This window comes from Atractosteus spatula, chromosome 5, assembly GCF_055471065.1.
Source record: "Atractosteus spatula isolate fAtrSpa1 chromosome 5, fAtrSpa1.hap1, whole genome shotgun sequence".
Classification (NCBI taxonomy): Eukaryota; Metazoa; Chordata; class Actinopteri; order Semionotiformes; family Lepisosteidae; genus Atractosteus; species Atractosteus spatula.
Genome location: NC_142710.1, coordinates 18,701,634 through 18,714,413, shown reverse-complemented (window position 1 = coordinate 18,714,413; position 12,780 = coordinate 18,701,634). Strand labels below are relative to the sequence as shown.

The 12,780-nt window shown below is 39.6% G+C and overlaps 1 protein-coding gene across 1 annotated transcript; it reads left to right on the top strand.

Annotated features, from left to right (window-relative positions):
* The first annotated feature begins 588 nt into the window (after positions 1 to 588).
* Positions 589 to 12,618, top strand: noc3l (NOC3-like DNA replication regulator). Its single transcript, XM_088916095.1, has 21 exons — positions 589 to 837; positions 1,247 to 1,451; positions 1,984 to 2,107; positions 3,024 to 3,181; positions 3,419 to 3,472; positions 3,940 to 4,070; positions 5,149 to 5,310; positions 5,522 to 5,615; positions 6,016 to 6,191; positions 6,776 to 6,904; positions 7,611 to 7,742; positions 7,831 to 7,911; positions 8,383 to 8,483; positions 8,839 to 8,911; positions 9,028 to 9,091; positions 9,178 to 9,249; positions 9,998 to 10,179; positions 10,504 to 10,632; positions 11,421 to 11,518; positions 11,981 to 12,065; positions 12,209 to 12,618. The coding sequence occupies exons 1-21, from the start codon at positions 829 to 831 to the stop codon at positions 12,353 to 12,355; spliced, it is 2,406 nt and encodes an 801-aa protein (XP_088772221.1). The 5' UTR covers positions 589 to 828; the 3' UTR covers positions 12,356 to 12,618.
* Positions 12,619 to 12,780: the final 162 nt, after the last annotated feature.

Genomic DNA, 12,780 nt, shown 5'->3' with positions numbered 1-12,780 from the left:
TTTATGCAGCTGCGATGAACGTCCTATTCACTTTTAGCACAAACACGCACAGAAAAACATGAAATGCATAAACGGCACTTAATTTCTTAAGCCTTTGGAGTCCAGATATAAATTCAATTTCCAGCATTGGAAGTTAAAGGTTGTTTTAGTTTTTCCCTAATAGAACATTAACACCTCCCAACAGAAAATTAAGAATTGGATGTTTGATCCACTCTTACAAACTCCTCTGAATATATTGAATCTCTGTTTCAGTTGCTAAGAAATATGATTTCCTACTTATGAACTTCTTGTTTCTGTTTGTGAAAAATCAATGTATCAACTAAATAATTTACAATACTTGTGAGTTTAAGGTAATCGCTGTTTAATTTTCCCACGGATCAATCACACGCAGATTTCTGTTACATGGATGGGAATGTATTCGTGCAAGTATGAGCACATACATATTCATAAACCTCAAAGAAATATTTCGTACTACTCAATTCCAATACATCTATTGCCTCGTAAATAAAAGTCATCCTTACCGGTTGATGGCGCTGTGAGAAACCATAAAGAAAGGAGGCGTACTTTTCTTTCTGTGGTTTGACAACATCATTACTTCCTGTAGAGTTAAGAAACGCACGTGTGGTTTTTCTCATTTAATATGAGAAAAAAAATCAATTTCTTTAAATGTGTTTTAGTTTTCAGGTGATGGTTTCTGTCAAATAGAATGTATTGTGAGGTTTTATTTTATAAACTAGTGATAAGAGGATCTGTTAAATTATTATAGTCTTTTTTAGATATCTGAAAGTCGTTCAACACAATATTTGGTTCGGACTTTTAACTTTAAAGATGGGACCGGTAAGTTAATTTCTTTGTAATCGGTAGTTTGTAATTGTAGTTTAAGTTTAGACTTGATGAAATATTCTAAATAAAGCAATAAAACTCCCAACATCGCATTTTTGGCTTTATGATTTTTAACGCGACATGTTAATGAACACAATTTTAATAATGTTCAGAATATGCTCGTCCCTGACTGCCTGCTGCCAAATTGTTGACGTCTCGAATTTTTTTTGCTAGTTTGCAAGTGTTTTTGTTCGCAACAACGCGTCATTTCTCTATTTTCAAACTTGTCCTGACGGATGGCTTCATTCTTGTTAATGCTAAAATTAATAAATAGACTGTAAGTGAGCTGTGTGTTAAAAAAAAAAACATTTAGGACACTGGTTCTTAGTTCTAACTTGATTGACTTTCCACCTGTCCACGGCAGAGGAGAAGTAAGAAGAGAACCCCAAGTTTTCGCAAATTGCTGAAAACCAGCAACCTCAAGATTGAAAACAAGCTGAAGAACCGACAGTTCAAGCAGCAGAGCAGCGCGAAGAAGTACCGCAAGGAGCAGAAGAAGCTCCGACAGTCCCTGAAAGATGCGTCTAGCCGAATCCCCGCCCCACTGGAACGGTACAAGAAAAGACCAGGTGTGGGACGTTTCTTACTGTCGTTCGACCGGGTGGGCTTATTTCAGCCACGAGTGGCCCATTCCCTTGACCCGGACAGCTCTGCTCCGTCAGTGGCTTTCCGATTCTCAGGTTTGCCTGCGCGTTAACAGGGCATAGTGATAGAATCAGAGCAGAGCAGACCCGCTTGTCACACGTGTATATCAGATGAGACTTGGCAGAACCTGAAAAGGATGGAGATACAGTTCTCTCCCCGTTGCTTGACTTCAAAACACTTTATGTACTGGGGAGTTAGTGCACCAGTAATTGTTTCTCACTTTTATTTGGCAAAACCATGACCCTCTCTTAAAACATGGTATTGCAGTATAAGGTGGGACAAAAGAGAGGGGTCATCTGGCTAAACAGCATACTGTAATGGCATTGCCTGGGCTGCAAGAATGAATTGAATTGATTTATGTGATGTATTTGCCCACACTTCACCTTAGCCTGGTGGCCTTTCGCAAATGTCCCGTGAGGTGTCCTGAAAGAAACCAATGCTGGCTCTCTTAAACAGAGGAAGAGGAAGATGAGGAGTTTGAGGAAACCCTCCCGGTGGACATGATGGAGGAAGATGACCTGGAGCAGATGAAGGCCTTGGCCCGGAAAGCCTCCTTCCTCACAAGAGACCTCTCCTCCTGGTAAGAGTGCTTGAGTCCTGTCTGAGTCACATTACAAAGCAAAACCATGAACATCTGCACCATTGTAGCCTTTGGCTCAATTTAGAATTCCCTAGAGGTATTTCAGCACCAGTCCTGTAAGGAAGTATTTGAGCCAGGGGTTTGTCATCTTTTGTGTTTCAGTTTATGATAATTTGTTTTCATAATAAGTCAATGTACAGTATTTATTTATGGGTTTTCAACCTGAAGTGTTCTGGAGTGCTTTTCAGATTGCAGGGGACCTCTTTATCAACCAGTGAAGTGCAGCATCCACCTTTCTGTCACTTTTCATCCTACTTCACAGCAGACTAGCTGGAGGAGTTAGGAATCGCTACACGAAGTGAATTAAGGGGGATCTTTAAGGAGGTCAGACTTCCAAAGCTAGAGTGGGATTTTGCCTACTCTTAACGACGGTGTCATGGGATCTTTAATGACCATGTAGATGGAACCTCGGTTTGACATCACTTCTGAAGGCCGGCACATCCTATAGCTCAGGTCCCCCCGTCGCCGTACAGAGGCTTGATTGAGAAGGACGGCCCCTACTGGCTTATCAAGACCTTGTGCCGCAGGCTGCTAAGTTTTAATGCTGCTGCCTTTTATCTGTTCCTTATGATACAACTGAGACAAATGTAACAGTGGCCAGAATAGGTGCACTGTTAATTTTTGCATTTCAATTCAGTACATTACAGCCTTTTTATGTAAATTGTTTTAGTTGCCTGGCTTTTTGGTAACAATAAAAACCTTTTTAGGAGAACTGTGTTCTAGCAGCAGTACTGATATTGTTTATTGTTTAGCAGTACTGTTTATCAATGCATAAACAGAGCCGCTTTCCTTAGTCAAGAACATGGAGCAGACATCCCAGTCATTCTTTTTTGTTTTCCTTAATGTGAATCTGCAGTGCACCCGTTCACAGCAAGAAACGCAAACTGGACAATGTGGTTGAGAACTATGAGAAGATGCCGAGAAAGATGCAGAAACAGGAGGAAAAGGAAGTTATTCATCTCCTGCCAATCAAAGACAAAACGGGTGTTATCCCCCAGAGCATGGAGAAACCAGGTGTGGTGCCAGCTTTATCGCCTCCCATGTATTCAGCCCAGTGATCAGCTGGAACAGTAAACCTGATTGCTTTTCGGGGTCACTGAGACCGACCACCCTTCAGCTTTGAATCTTTTCAGTACCACAATCGGACAAGTTTAGAAAAATAATAGTTTTTTTTTTACATAAAATTCAGCTCATGCAAATCAAAAATGTGATTCAGATTGTGATGTGAAATCGCGTTTTGGTTTTCTTCAGTGTTGGAGAAAGTGGAAGAGGAGGCAGAAGAGGAAGACACTAATGCTGAAGAAGGTAATTGTAAAAATGTAGAATGGCGTCGAGCACCTTGTCACCCAGCGCTTCACTCTCTCACCTGTTTTCTGGCTTTATTTACTGTATATTCCTTTGTTTTATCAAGTAAGTCACTTGAGAACGGATATCCACTGGCACTGATGGTCCAAAGGCCCCTTTCTACAACAAAGGCCTGTTTTACTGGAGCTGTCTGACGTGACTGCATGCTCGGGGTTTGAACTTGTGACTCTTTAGTCCAGAACCTCAACCACTGCTGCTCACAGACAGCTGTTAGAAACTGGTTTTGTCATCATGCCTTCCTTATGAGAACATAATAGACATCACATTTATTTTCAGTGTGCTCTGCCTGTTCATCCCCTGATCACCTAATGTCCCTTTCGATTTTCCCAGTTTCAGTTTAATATATCCCTTTCACAGTTTTCTGAGAATGACCTAATTGTCCCGTGCCTGTTAATGTTTCCTCTAAGTGAGTGTCCCGGAGCCGCTGCCCGTCCTGAGCAGACAGGAGATGCTGTCCCAGCGCAGGCAGAGGCTGGAGGAGCGGAAGGCACACATCGCCGAGCTGGGCTCTGCCATTCTGTCAGAGCCTGTTAATAATGTGAGTTTGCTCACGGCAAAGAAGAGAAGTTGGTTTCCATCCTTTGAGGGAGCAGGCTGAGCGTCTTATTTCAGTTTTCCACCTGCGTTACAAGCTCTGGAAGATATTTCCGTGTTCCCTCTGTCTCAGTGAGAAAATAAGGGTTACATTCATTCCAGAAATCTGAATGAAATGCTGGTCCTTTGTATTGTGTTTTCTGCTTGAAGATATTAGCTGGTCTAATTAGTGTATAGCTTACAACCAGCCTCTCCTCACGGGTATGTGTGTAAGCCACTGTATGTTAATTCTTTCATCATTGATTGGGTTTATATTGCCGGATGCTTTGCAAATATATCGCTCTGTTGATCAAGTAATAAGGCAGCATTCTGTGCATAAACTTGGAATTACTTTAAATAGCATTGTAAGCACAGTGATTTTCCTTTATTTTAATGCACCATTTTATATTAAATATGTGTTTAACTATACTGTATTAATGCTTATTTTGTAGAGGATTGAAACAAAAGTGTAATTCATTATCTTTAGAGCATTGCATTTCATTTAAATACTGTGCATGAATCAGTAATGGAAAGCATCGACGGAAACCTCCCTCCAAAAAAAAAGCAGTAAAAGTAGTTGTTGAGCCCCAAATCAAAAACATTACACCACTTTGCACTTTGCACTTTTCTAGAATGGTATTGGAGTCATATAGTTTGGTTACTGGAAAGAAATTGTTCCAAAGGTCTCATTCAGCTGTTTCCAGCAGGGTTACTAGACTATTGCCTTCAACAACATCACTGGATAGTTTATTTTTGACTGCCACAATCCCTGTTCCCCTTAGTTCTGACTTCTGTCCTCAGGTTCTTTTGTCACTGTTGTTGCTGAAGGAATCCACTATATTCCAAATTCTCAGTATCTTTAAAAATTTTGAATACATTTTTTGTAGTCCTCTCTGTTCAGCGAAGCACATTACTTTTAAGCCCGAGTTCCTTTTCTTTGGACGGATACCAGAGAAGACCTATCCCTTTTGCAACATGCTGGTCAAGCCTGTTATTGTTTTAATGTACATATTGTAACACGTTTACCTTCTCTACCTGTGCAGATTAAAAAGGTGAAAGAGCTGCGCTCAATGCTGATGGAAGTAGACCCTTTTGTTGCTGTGACTGTGCGAAAGCTTGTGATGGTCTCTCTGATGGAAGTGTTTAAGGACATTGTTCCGTCCTACAGAATCCGTCCTCTGACAGAAGCAGAAAAGGCGACCAAGGTAATTACCTGTTGATTTAATCAATCTTACCTTTATCCAGCCGTAGAAAATGCTCGCTGTGGATACAGATTCCAATAAGGAAATGTTGTCTTTCAGTGTAATAAATGCTTGTAAGGCCTCTGCAAACCTTTTGTCTGTACAATTTTGAAAATCATTGAGCTAAAAACATTAATGTGCTGTCTAATATGTCATTTTTATTTTCCTTAATCAGGTCAAAAAGGAAACCCAGCAGCTGCGAGAGTTTGAACAGGGCTTAGTCAGTCAGTACAAATTCTACCTTGAGAATTTGGAACAGACTGTAAAAGGTACTTAAACTCCATCATTTATATTCAGTATTGATTTTCTGTTGTTCATTTAGAAGATTGAATGTTAAAATGAAACCAATGAAATCATTTTTGTGTATATTAATTGTTCATCGATGTATGATTTCTGTGCTTTGCTTAAATTCTTATAATCATTCAGGTTTATTGAACACATTTTATGAAATGATGAAAATGATGTCAGAGCAGACACTCTGGAATGTTGATTTTTTTACAGGATATGTTATGATTGCATTTAATGAAAGAGCTTTTGGTTTTATAGATACTGGTTTCTTGAATCTGTTTAAATAAGTATGCTGTTTGGCTGAAGTTACTTTTTCCAGGCAACTTTTAGGAATTGCTGGCAATGCAAGAGTGTGGAATTAATGTTGCAATTTCTCTTCAGACTGGAAACAGATGAAGAAGAAAAAGAGTGATGCTGTTTCCCTGAAGGCCTACCGTGGTCTGGCAGAAGTAGCACTGAAATGTCTGTGTGAGCTCCTGACTGCTTTGCCTCATTTCAACTTCCACAACAATATTATTGTGATGATCGTACCGCTCATGAATGACCCTTCTAGAAAGGTGAATGTGCTAAAACGCAAGACACTATAAGCTGTATACATAATCTTTAAGATGATTTTGGGGAATAAACAAGTGTGGGGAGACAAATTAGTTTGAAAAAAAGGTTTGCTGTAACAAATCCCAAATAGAACTTAGAACCAATTTTCCTGCTATTTTTTCTGCACCACGCCTTCACCAGACTTGATTCAGGGATGCACAAGATTAGGCCATTTATCCTCTTTTGTATGAGACGTATATATTTCAAATTTTATAATCATAGATTCTGTTCAAGTTTTGTAATAGGATATTAAATAATTATTACCATTATATTAGTCCCAATAATATCTACCATTGGAACTAAGTCAGGGCTAGGCTTATGGGTCACTGCTTAATTATGCTGCAGTTGTCACCGACCGACCACTATCTTTGTGCCATTTGAAAGTGTTATAAGTGGGTTTTGAAGCCATATTTTTCAGTTCCAGGATTCAAGGATCTTTCAGTGCTATTTGATAAAATATATTTTTCTGTATCTCTTTCTCCAGAGGAGAAAGGGAAGATCTTTCTCCCATTTGGAATAATCCTTGATATTATTTTTCCTTCTACAGGTGTCAGAAATGTGCTGTGAAGCAGTGAAAAAGATGTTAAAACAAGACAAAGTAGGACAGGCCTCCCTAGGGATGGTTAAAGTTATCTCTGGCCTTGTTAAAAGTAGAAACTATGATGTCAAACCTGAGGTAAGTTTGTCTTTAATTCCTTTATTATTTAGCATTTTTACCTTAAGTGTAACTTAAAAATTATAGTTTACAAAATTGTTAGCAATAGAATTAGCATACAAGAACAGTTTTGTGTTTACCTAGTGTGCCAAGCCGTGATTGTTGATCAATATTCATTTTTGTACTAAATATGTATTTTATGTACTAAAAATGGTAAAATATGTTTTTGTATGTTAAAAGGTTGCAGTCTCAGTCTAAACACTTGCTAAGGAAGGCTTAGGAATAAGTGCAGGGTATTGTCAAATACTGTTAATATCTGTCAATGTATTTCCAATAGCAGAGATTTTTAAAATACGGTAAATAATCGGAGTGCTATCGGAGTTCAGCATCCCCCCTGGTCCTCGTCCATTGACTATGACGCAGTCTCCAAGCTCACAGTTAATGCTATAGTTTATTTATTAGAGGGCATTCACCAAGCCATGTGTGCTGCATTATATAATTCTGTATATAATGTAGATGTCCCAGACTGTTTGTTAAATTAGGACAGTGCATTACCTTCTCCCATTAAAACCCTGTGCTGTTTATTTGTGCAAAAAGCATTGCATTTAGATACTGTGCCCTGTTTCTTTGATCTTCAGATTAAATGTGGCTTTTAAAGACACTTGGTGTTTTTTATGTCATTTTATGAAAAGGGAAAAGTTTTTTTTTATTTGTCTTGCAACGACAGGTGCTGAAGACTCTTCTTTGCCTGAGAATAAAGGAGGTGGAGGTCATGAAGGATGCTGAAGATGTCGCTCCCAAGAAAAAGTTTATGACTTTCAAAGAGAAGAGGAAAAACCTGTCCAGAATGCAGAGGAAGGTCAGTGTTGTCCCTGCAGCAGGTTGTACATCGTGCGCTTCGGTTTTGCCCGAGTCTGACTTTGCCTGCTGTGCTCTTCTTCTTGCAGTGGAAGAAGGCTGAGGAGAAACTAGAAAGGGAGCTTCTGGAAGCAGAGGCGTCAGAAAGCAAAGAGAAAAAGATGAAACTGGTGGGTTCTTGATGATCCCTGGTAGTGTTGTGTTCATTGTGAGCGCTCATGCTTGTTCCAAACCGACTCGAGAAAACAAAAAACAGTAAGACTTAGTTTGCTGTAGCTCTATAATGATTTGTGACTAACTTTGAACACCTTTTTTCTTTTTTATTGAGGGTTTAGGGTTTAAACCCTCTTAACTGTCCTTCTGCATCCTTTGTTGTTTTGAGAACACATATGAAGTGTCTTCTAATATGAGTGGTCTGGTACATGAGCACTTGCAGTATGGTATTGGTGCCAGTGGGACAGTGTTTGAGTACTTAACATGTTCTGCATCACAAACCATAAGAAGTTTTAAGTCTATGAACACTGTCCTATAAATTGTATTGTCACTGTCAAACAGATCACAGGCCAATCACAGATCTTATGCGTCTGAACAAGGCAGTACCAGGTGTTGTATTTTTACATTTTTCTTTCTCTCTCCACCAGCACACGGAGACTCTGAACATTGTGTTTCTGATTTACTTCAGAATACTGAAAAAAGCCCAGAAGTCTGTTCTGCTTCCTACAGTTTTGGAAGGTCTTGCAAAGTAAGGCGTAACTTTGAGAAGAGCTTTTTGTTTTATAACTGTCTTATTGTGCTACAGTGTAATCGCCTTGTTCTTTTAGAGCTTTGAGCCTCTAGATGCTGCTAAGGGTTTCAGTTTGAATCATATTTACCATTACCAGTTCTAAACATTAATAATGTTTTGCCATAATGCAGTTAATTTTGTCTTTAGTCTGCTTTAATGTTACAAACATCATATCTCAGTTTTGATGTCTTTGATGCTTTTTGCCATGTGTCTGAGAAGGCAATCAAACTACATTAGGTATAATAAATTATATATGTAATTAATAAATCACTTATGTTTTTCTCCTAGAATAATCTTTTTTTTTAATTAACAGGTTTGCCCATCTAATAAATGTGGAATTTTTTGATGATTTATTGATGGTGCTACACAACCTTATAGAATCAGGGGTGAGTGAACTGTTGCAGTGTTGCTGAACTGATTGGTGAGATGGTATTACAGTTTTAATGTACCAATAGGACTGTCCTGTATCCCTTAACCTTCCCGTTTTTGTTTTGATTTCAAGGTTCTTAGCTACAGAGAGAGCCTCCATTGTGTTCAGACCGCCTTTCACGTCCTTTCTGGTCAAGGTAATGCATGAAATCATTGTCTTCTCTTCTGAATATTTAAAATGTTTCTTAGCAATAATTGCAGTTTTTTCCCTGTGTTTAAACAGGTGATGTGCTGAATATTGACCCATTGAAATTCTACACACACCTGTACAAAACAGTCCTTAAGCTGCATGCAGGTAGGGTTCTTCATGTCGCAAACTGTTCTTCAAGCTGTCACGAATCTCGTTGCACCTCATCCGTTTGGTTGTTGTGAGACCAAAATCAAGAAGTGTTTCATTTGAGGTCAAAATGAAGTTTAAATTTCGTTTGCTTGGGAGAAAACATCAACATAGTTTCTTAATTGTATTATTTCTAAAACATGCCCTGATGTTCTAGTCATCCAGATCCAAGCCCCACTGTGGTGGCTACACTGTGCAGTAGGAGATGTCGTTCTTGACCTTGAGGTTGAGGTCCTAGCTAGTGGTTCATTAAAATCCTGTGACACTTCTTGTTAAGAGTAGGAGTGTCAACGCCAGTGTCCAGGCTGAAGCCTCCTTTGGGCTTGAGGGAAACTCCAACCTCCCTAAAGTTCCCCCCGTAATTCTTAGTATTTTCTCACTTCTCTTGACCTGCTGTGTTGTGGGGGTGTGGGTGCAAATCATCTGCTGTGTGTCGTCCAGTGGGAAGAAGCGCTTCAACAATAGATGAAGTGGGTTTCCTTCTATATATGAATAGCTTTGCAATTGTTTGGCTGGAAATGCACTGTACAAATGTAATAAATCATAAATTGAAGTCAGAAGCTGCTGAAGAGCATAATTGTGCTTTATGTGTTGCTCAGCATCTTTTAGATAGGTTTCTGTATTGTCCAAACAGAATCTGCTCAGTCATCTATTCTGTCTAGATGTACTATGTGATATTTTAATAAATGTCCCTGCCATCCCTCAGGTGTGTCAAATGATGACATGGTTATAGTCCTCCAGTGCCTGGACATCATGCTGACTAAGCGCAGGAAGCAAGTTACACTTCAGAGAGCACTGGCTTTCATTAAGCGGCTTACCACTCTCTCTCTGCATGTGCTTCCCAATTCCAGCATTGGGATTTTGGCATCTGATCGGGTTCTGATGCATGTAAGTTGTACACTAATTTCAGGATGTACTCAGAATTTCCTTTCTGAAGATGCTTGATTACAGTACCATTTTTACATTAATAACTTTACTTCCTTTCATTAGTCATCATTCTGAGGCTGTCGTCCGAGTGTGCAGATGCTATTTGATTGTAATATTCGATTGTATTCATTAGCTCCTGCAAATAAGAGTAATGCAATTGTAAACAAATGAGAAAATACTGTTAAATTGCATCAGTGGATATTATTGCCCATATGAAGGAAGTATGCCAGACTGGAACTGGAAATGTGGATTTGATTGCCGTTTCTTTTCCTTTTCTTTCTTTAGACATTCCCCAAGACGGATATTCTTCTGGATAATGAGTCGCAGGGCAGTGGGATATATCTGCCGGAGCTGGATGAGCCCGAGTACTGTAACCCGCAGAACACAGCTCTGTGGGAGCTGCAGACACTTCAGGTAGGCGTTAATAAAGCACTGTGAAATGGAAACTCATTGATCAGTTAACTGCATTTATATAGAAATTCTCATTCCAGAGAATCTCGGAGTATTTTTTCATATAGGTAGGGACCTGCTTCACCCTCTGCTGAAGTGCAGCCTCCACTTGGGTGACACCTTTCATGCTATTCAGTAAAAACATAATACTGAGGGAAACAAAGGATGGATGTATCTTTTGCTAATAACATTTTGAATGTGATGCTTCAGTACTCTTTTGCCCTCAATTCGCCCTTTTCCTTGGAATTAAGCGTCTCTTCATTGGTGTCGAAACCATGCAGGATTACTCTTGTTTTAAGAGTGCACAGTACGATGTCCCAGAGGAGAGGAAAGAGGAGAACTAGATAAACAGTAGTTCTTTCTCAAGAGGGGAGATTTATTTCAGAAATACAGTATACTCAGTGAACCCCTCCTCCCACTGGAACTGAAAACTGGAAAAAAAAACATTGACACCTTCTCTACTTTCTTTCAAAAAAGAATCCATAAGAATATTCTTTTGGGGAGATTGGGAGAAAGAAGATCTAGAGTACACATACACATATAGAGCACTTAAAAGTTAAAAAGCATGTGCTAGGTACATGGGCCTATCTTTTGTTCTGTTTCATTTCTCTTGTAGAGGAGTAGAGGAAACTCTTTCGCGTTTGTTCGTAAGCGCTCCCAACGGCCTGGCCTGGCTCCTGGCAGGAGGACCCATGTGGAGCAGAGCGGCAGCTTTGTTCCGTTGCCTCACTGCTTTCTCCTGTGTTTTCCAGAGACACTATCATCCCATTGTGCGCAAGTTTGCTGCTCACCTCGCTGCTGGAGCTCCAATGGAAGGATCCCGGGCTCTGGACTTGGAGCTGAGCCGAAGGTGAGACTTTTATCTACATTTCCCATTCCTGTTCTCACCGAGGGCTCTGTATCGCCACAGTGTTGTGCTGACCTTATTAAATCCTCTCTGTGCGATTATTTTATTTCAGCCTTTTGACATTTTGTTTTTCAGTGCTGCTGTTAAACGAGCATGCAGTGACATTTCTGTCTGCCTACAGATGTAGCCATTCAGAATGGGCGTTAAAACCCCATAACACGTTACAGGGTCCCGTCTTGGGTCGCTGTACCGCGAACTTCGTTGTTGTGATTCATTGGCCAAAGATGATCAATAGGTGGCACTTGTGGTGCGTTAGATGTGAAAGTGTAGGAATAAGTTGATAGTTCAACTTATAATTCACTGAGCTGTAACCACATTCTAATTATTTATACATGAATGGGTTTTTGGATTGAAAAGAATGTATATACAGTAGTTGAGTAATGTCTTTGTTCATGCTTTGTCTAGGTCAGCTGTTGATCTTTTTGAGAATTACAGTGTGAAAGGAATGACATTTAATCCTCCTGTGGCAGAACCGTCTTCAAAAAAGAAGGTTAGTTTTCATCTGATATCTGTTATCATTCAGCATCTTTTTCTCCTTTTTAGCAGTTCTGGCAGCCTTAATGCGTGACTGATGTTAATATTTGATTTCTTAAAGATCTGCCCCGTTGGGCTGCTTTCTTCTTTTTTTTGAAGGATCGATTCACGATTGGAGAGGCTGTACTGAATGCCGAGTTAAATAAACAGATTGACACAGTTCTCGGAGCTCCGTCTGCCTCCACAGTCATGGACTTTGCAGCACATGTAAGAAGACCTGATGGATCTTGTGAAATGTACAGCTAGCGGGAGGCTGGCAGAGCATAACATACAATCCTGTCTGTGCAGCTTCACTGGCTAGTAAAGAGGTGGGTGTGTTGCCCGAGAAATTTTTTTCAGTGGCACATCAGTCTCCACTTAGTGCATGAAAAATGTACATTTTTCTCTGTTTCATGTTAATAAATTCCATTATATATGCTGTGCCGTCTTAAACATCTGTAGTATTCTTGCATTATGCAAATTTAAGACCTGGTAAATAAAAATGAGGTGATCCATGAATTTTACTGAAACCATTTTACTGTTGAAGTCAGGCTCACTTTAACCCCAGTCTTCTTTATCTTTGTGATTCCAAAATCTGCTTAATTATTAAATTCAAGTACCTGTAACATGTCATTCATGTAAAACAAAAAAGACCTAAGAGTTGTATACTAGTCAGTCTTCTGTGTTCACAT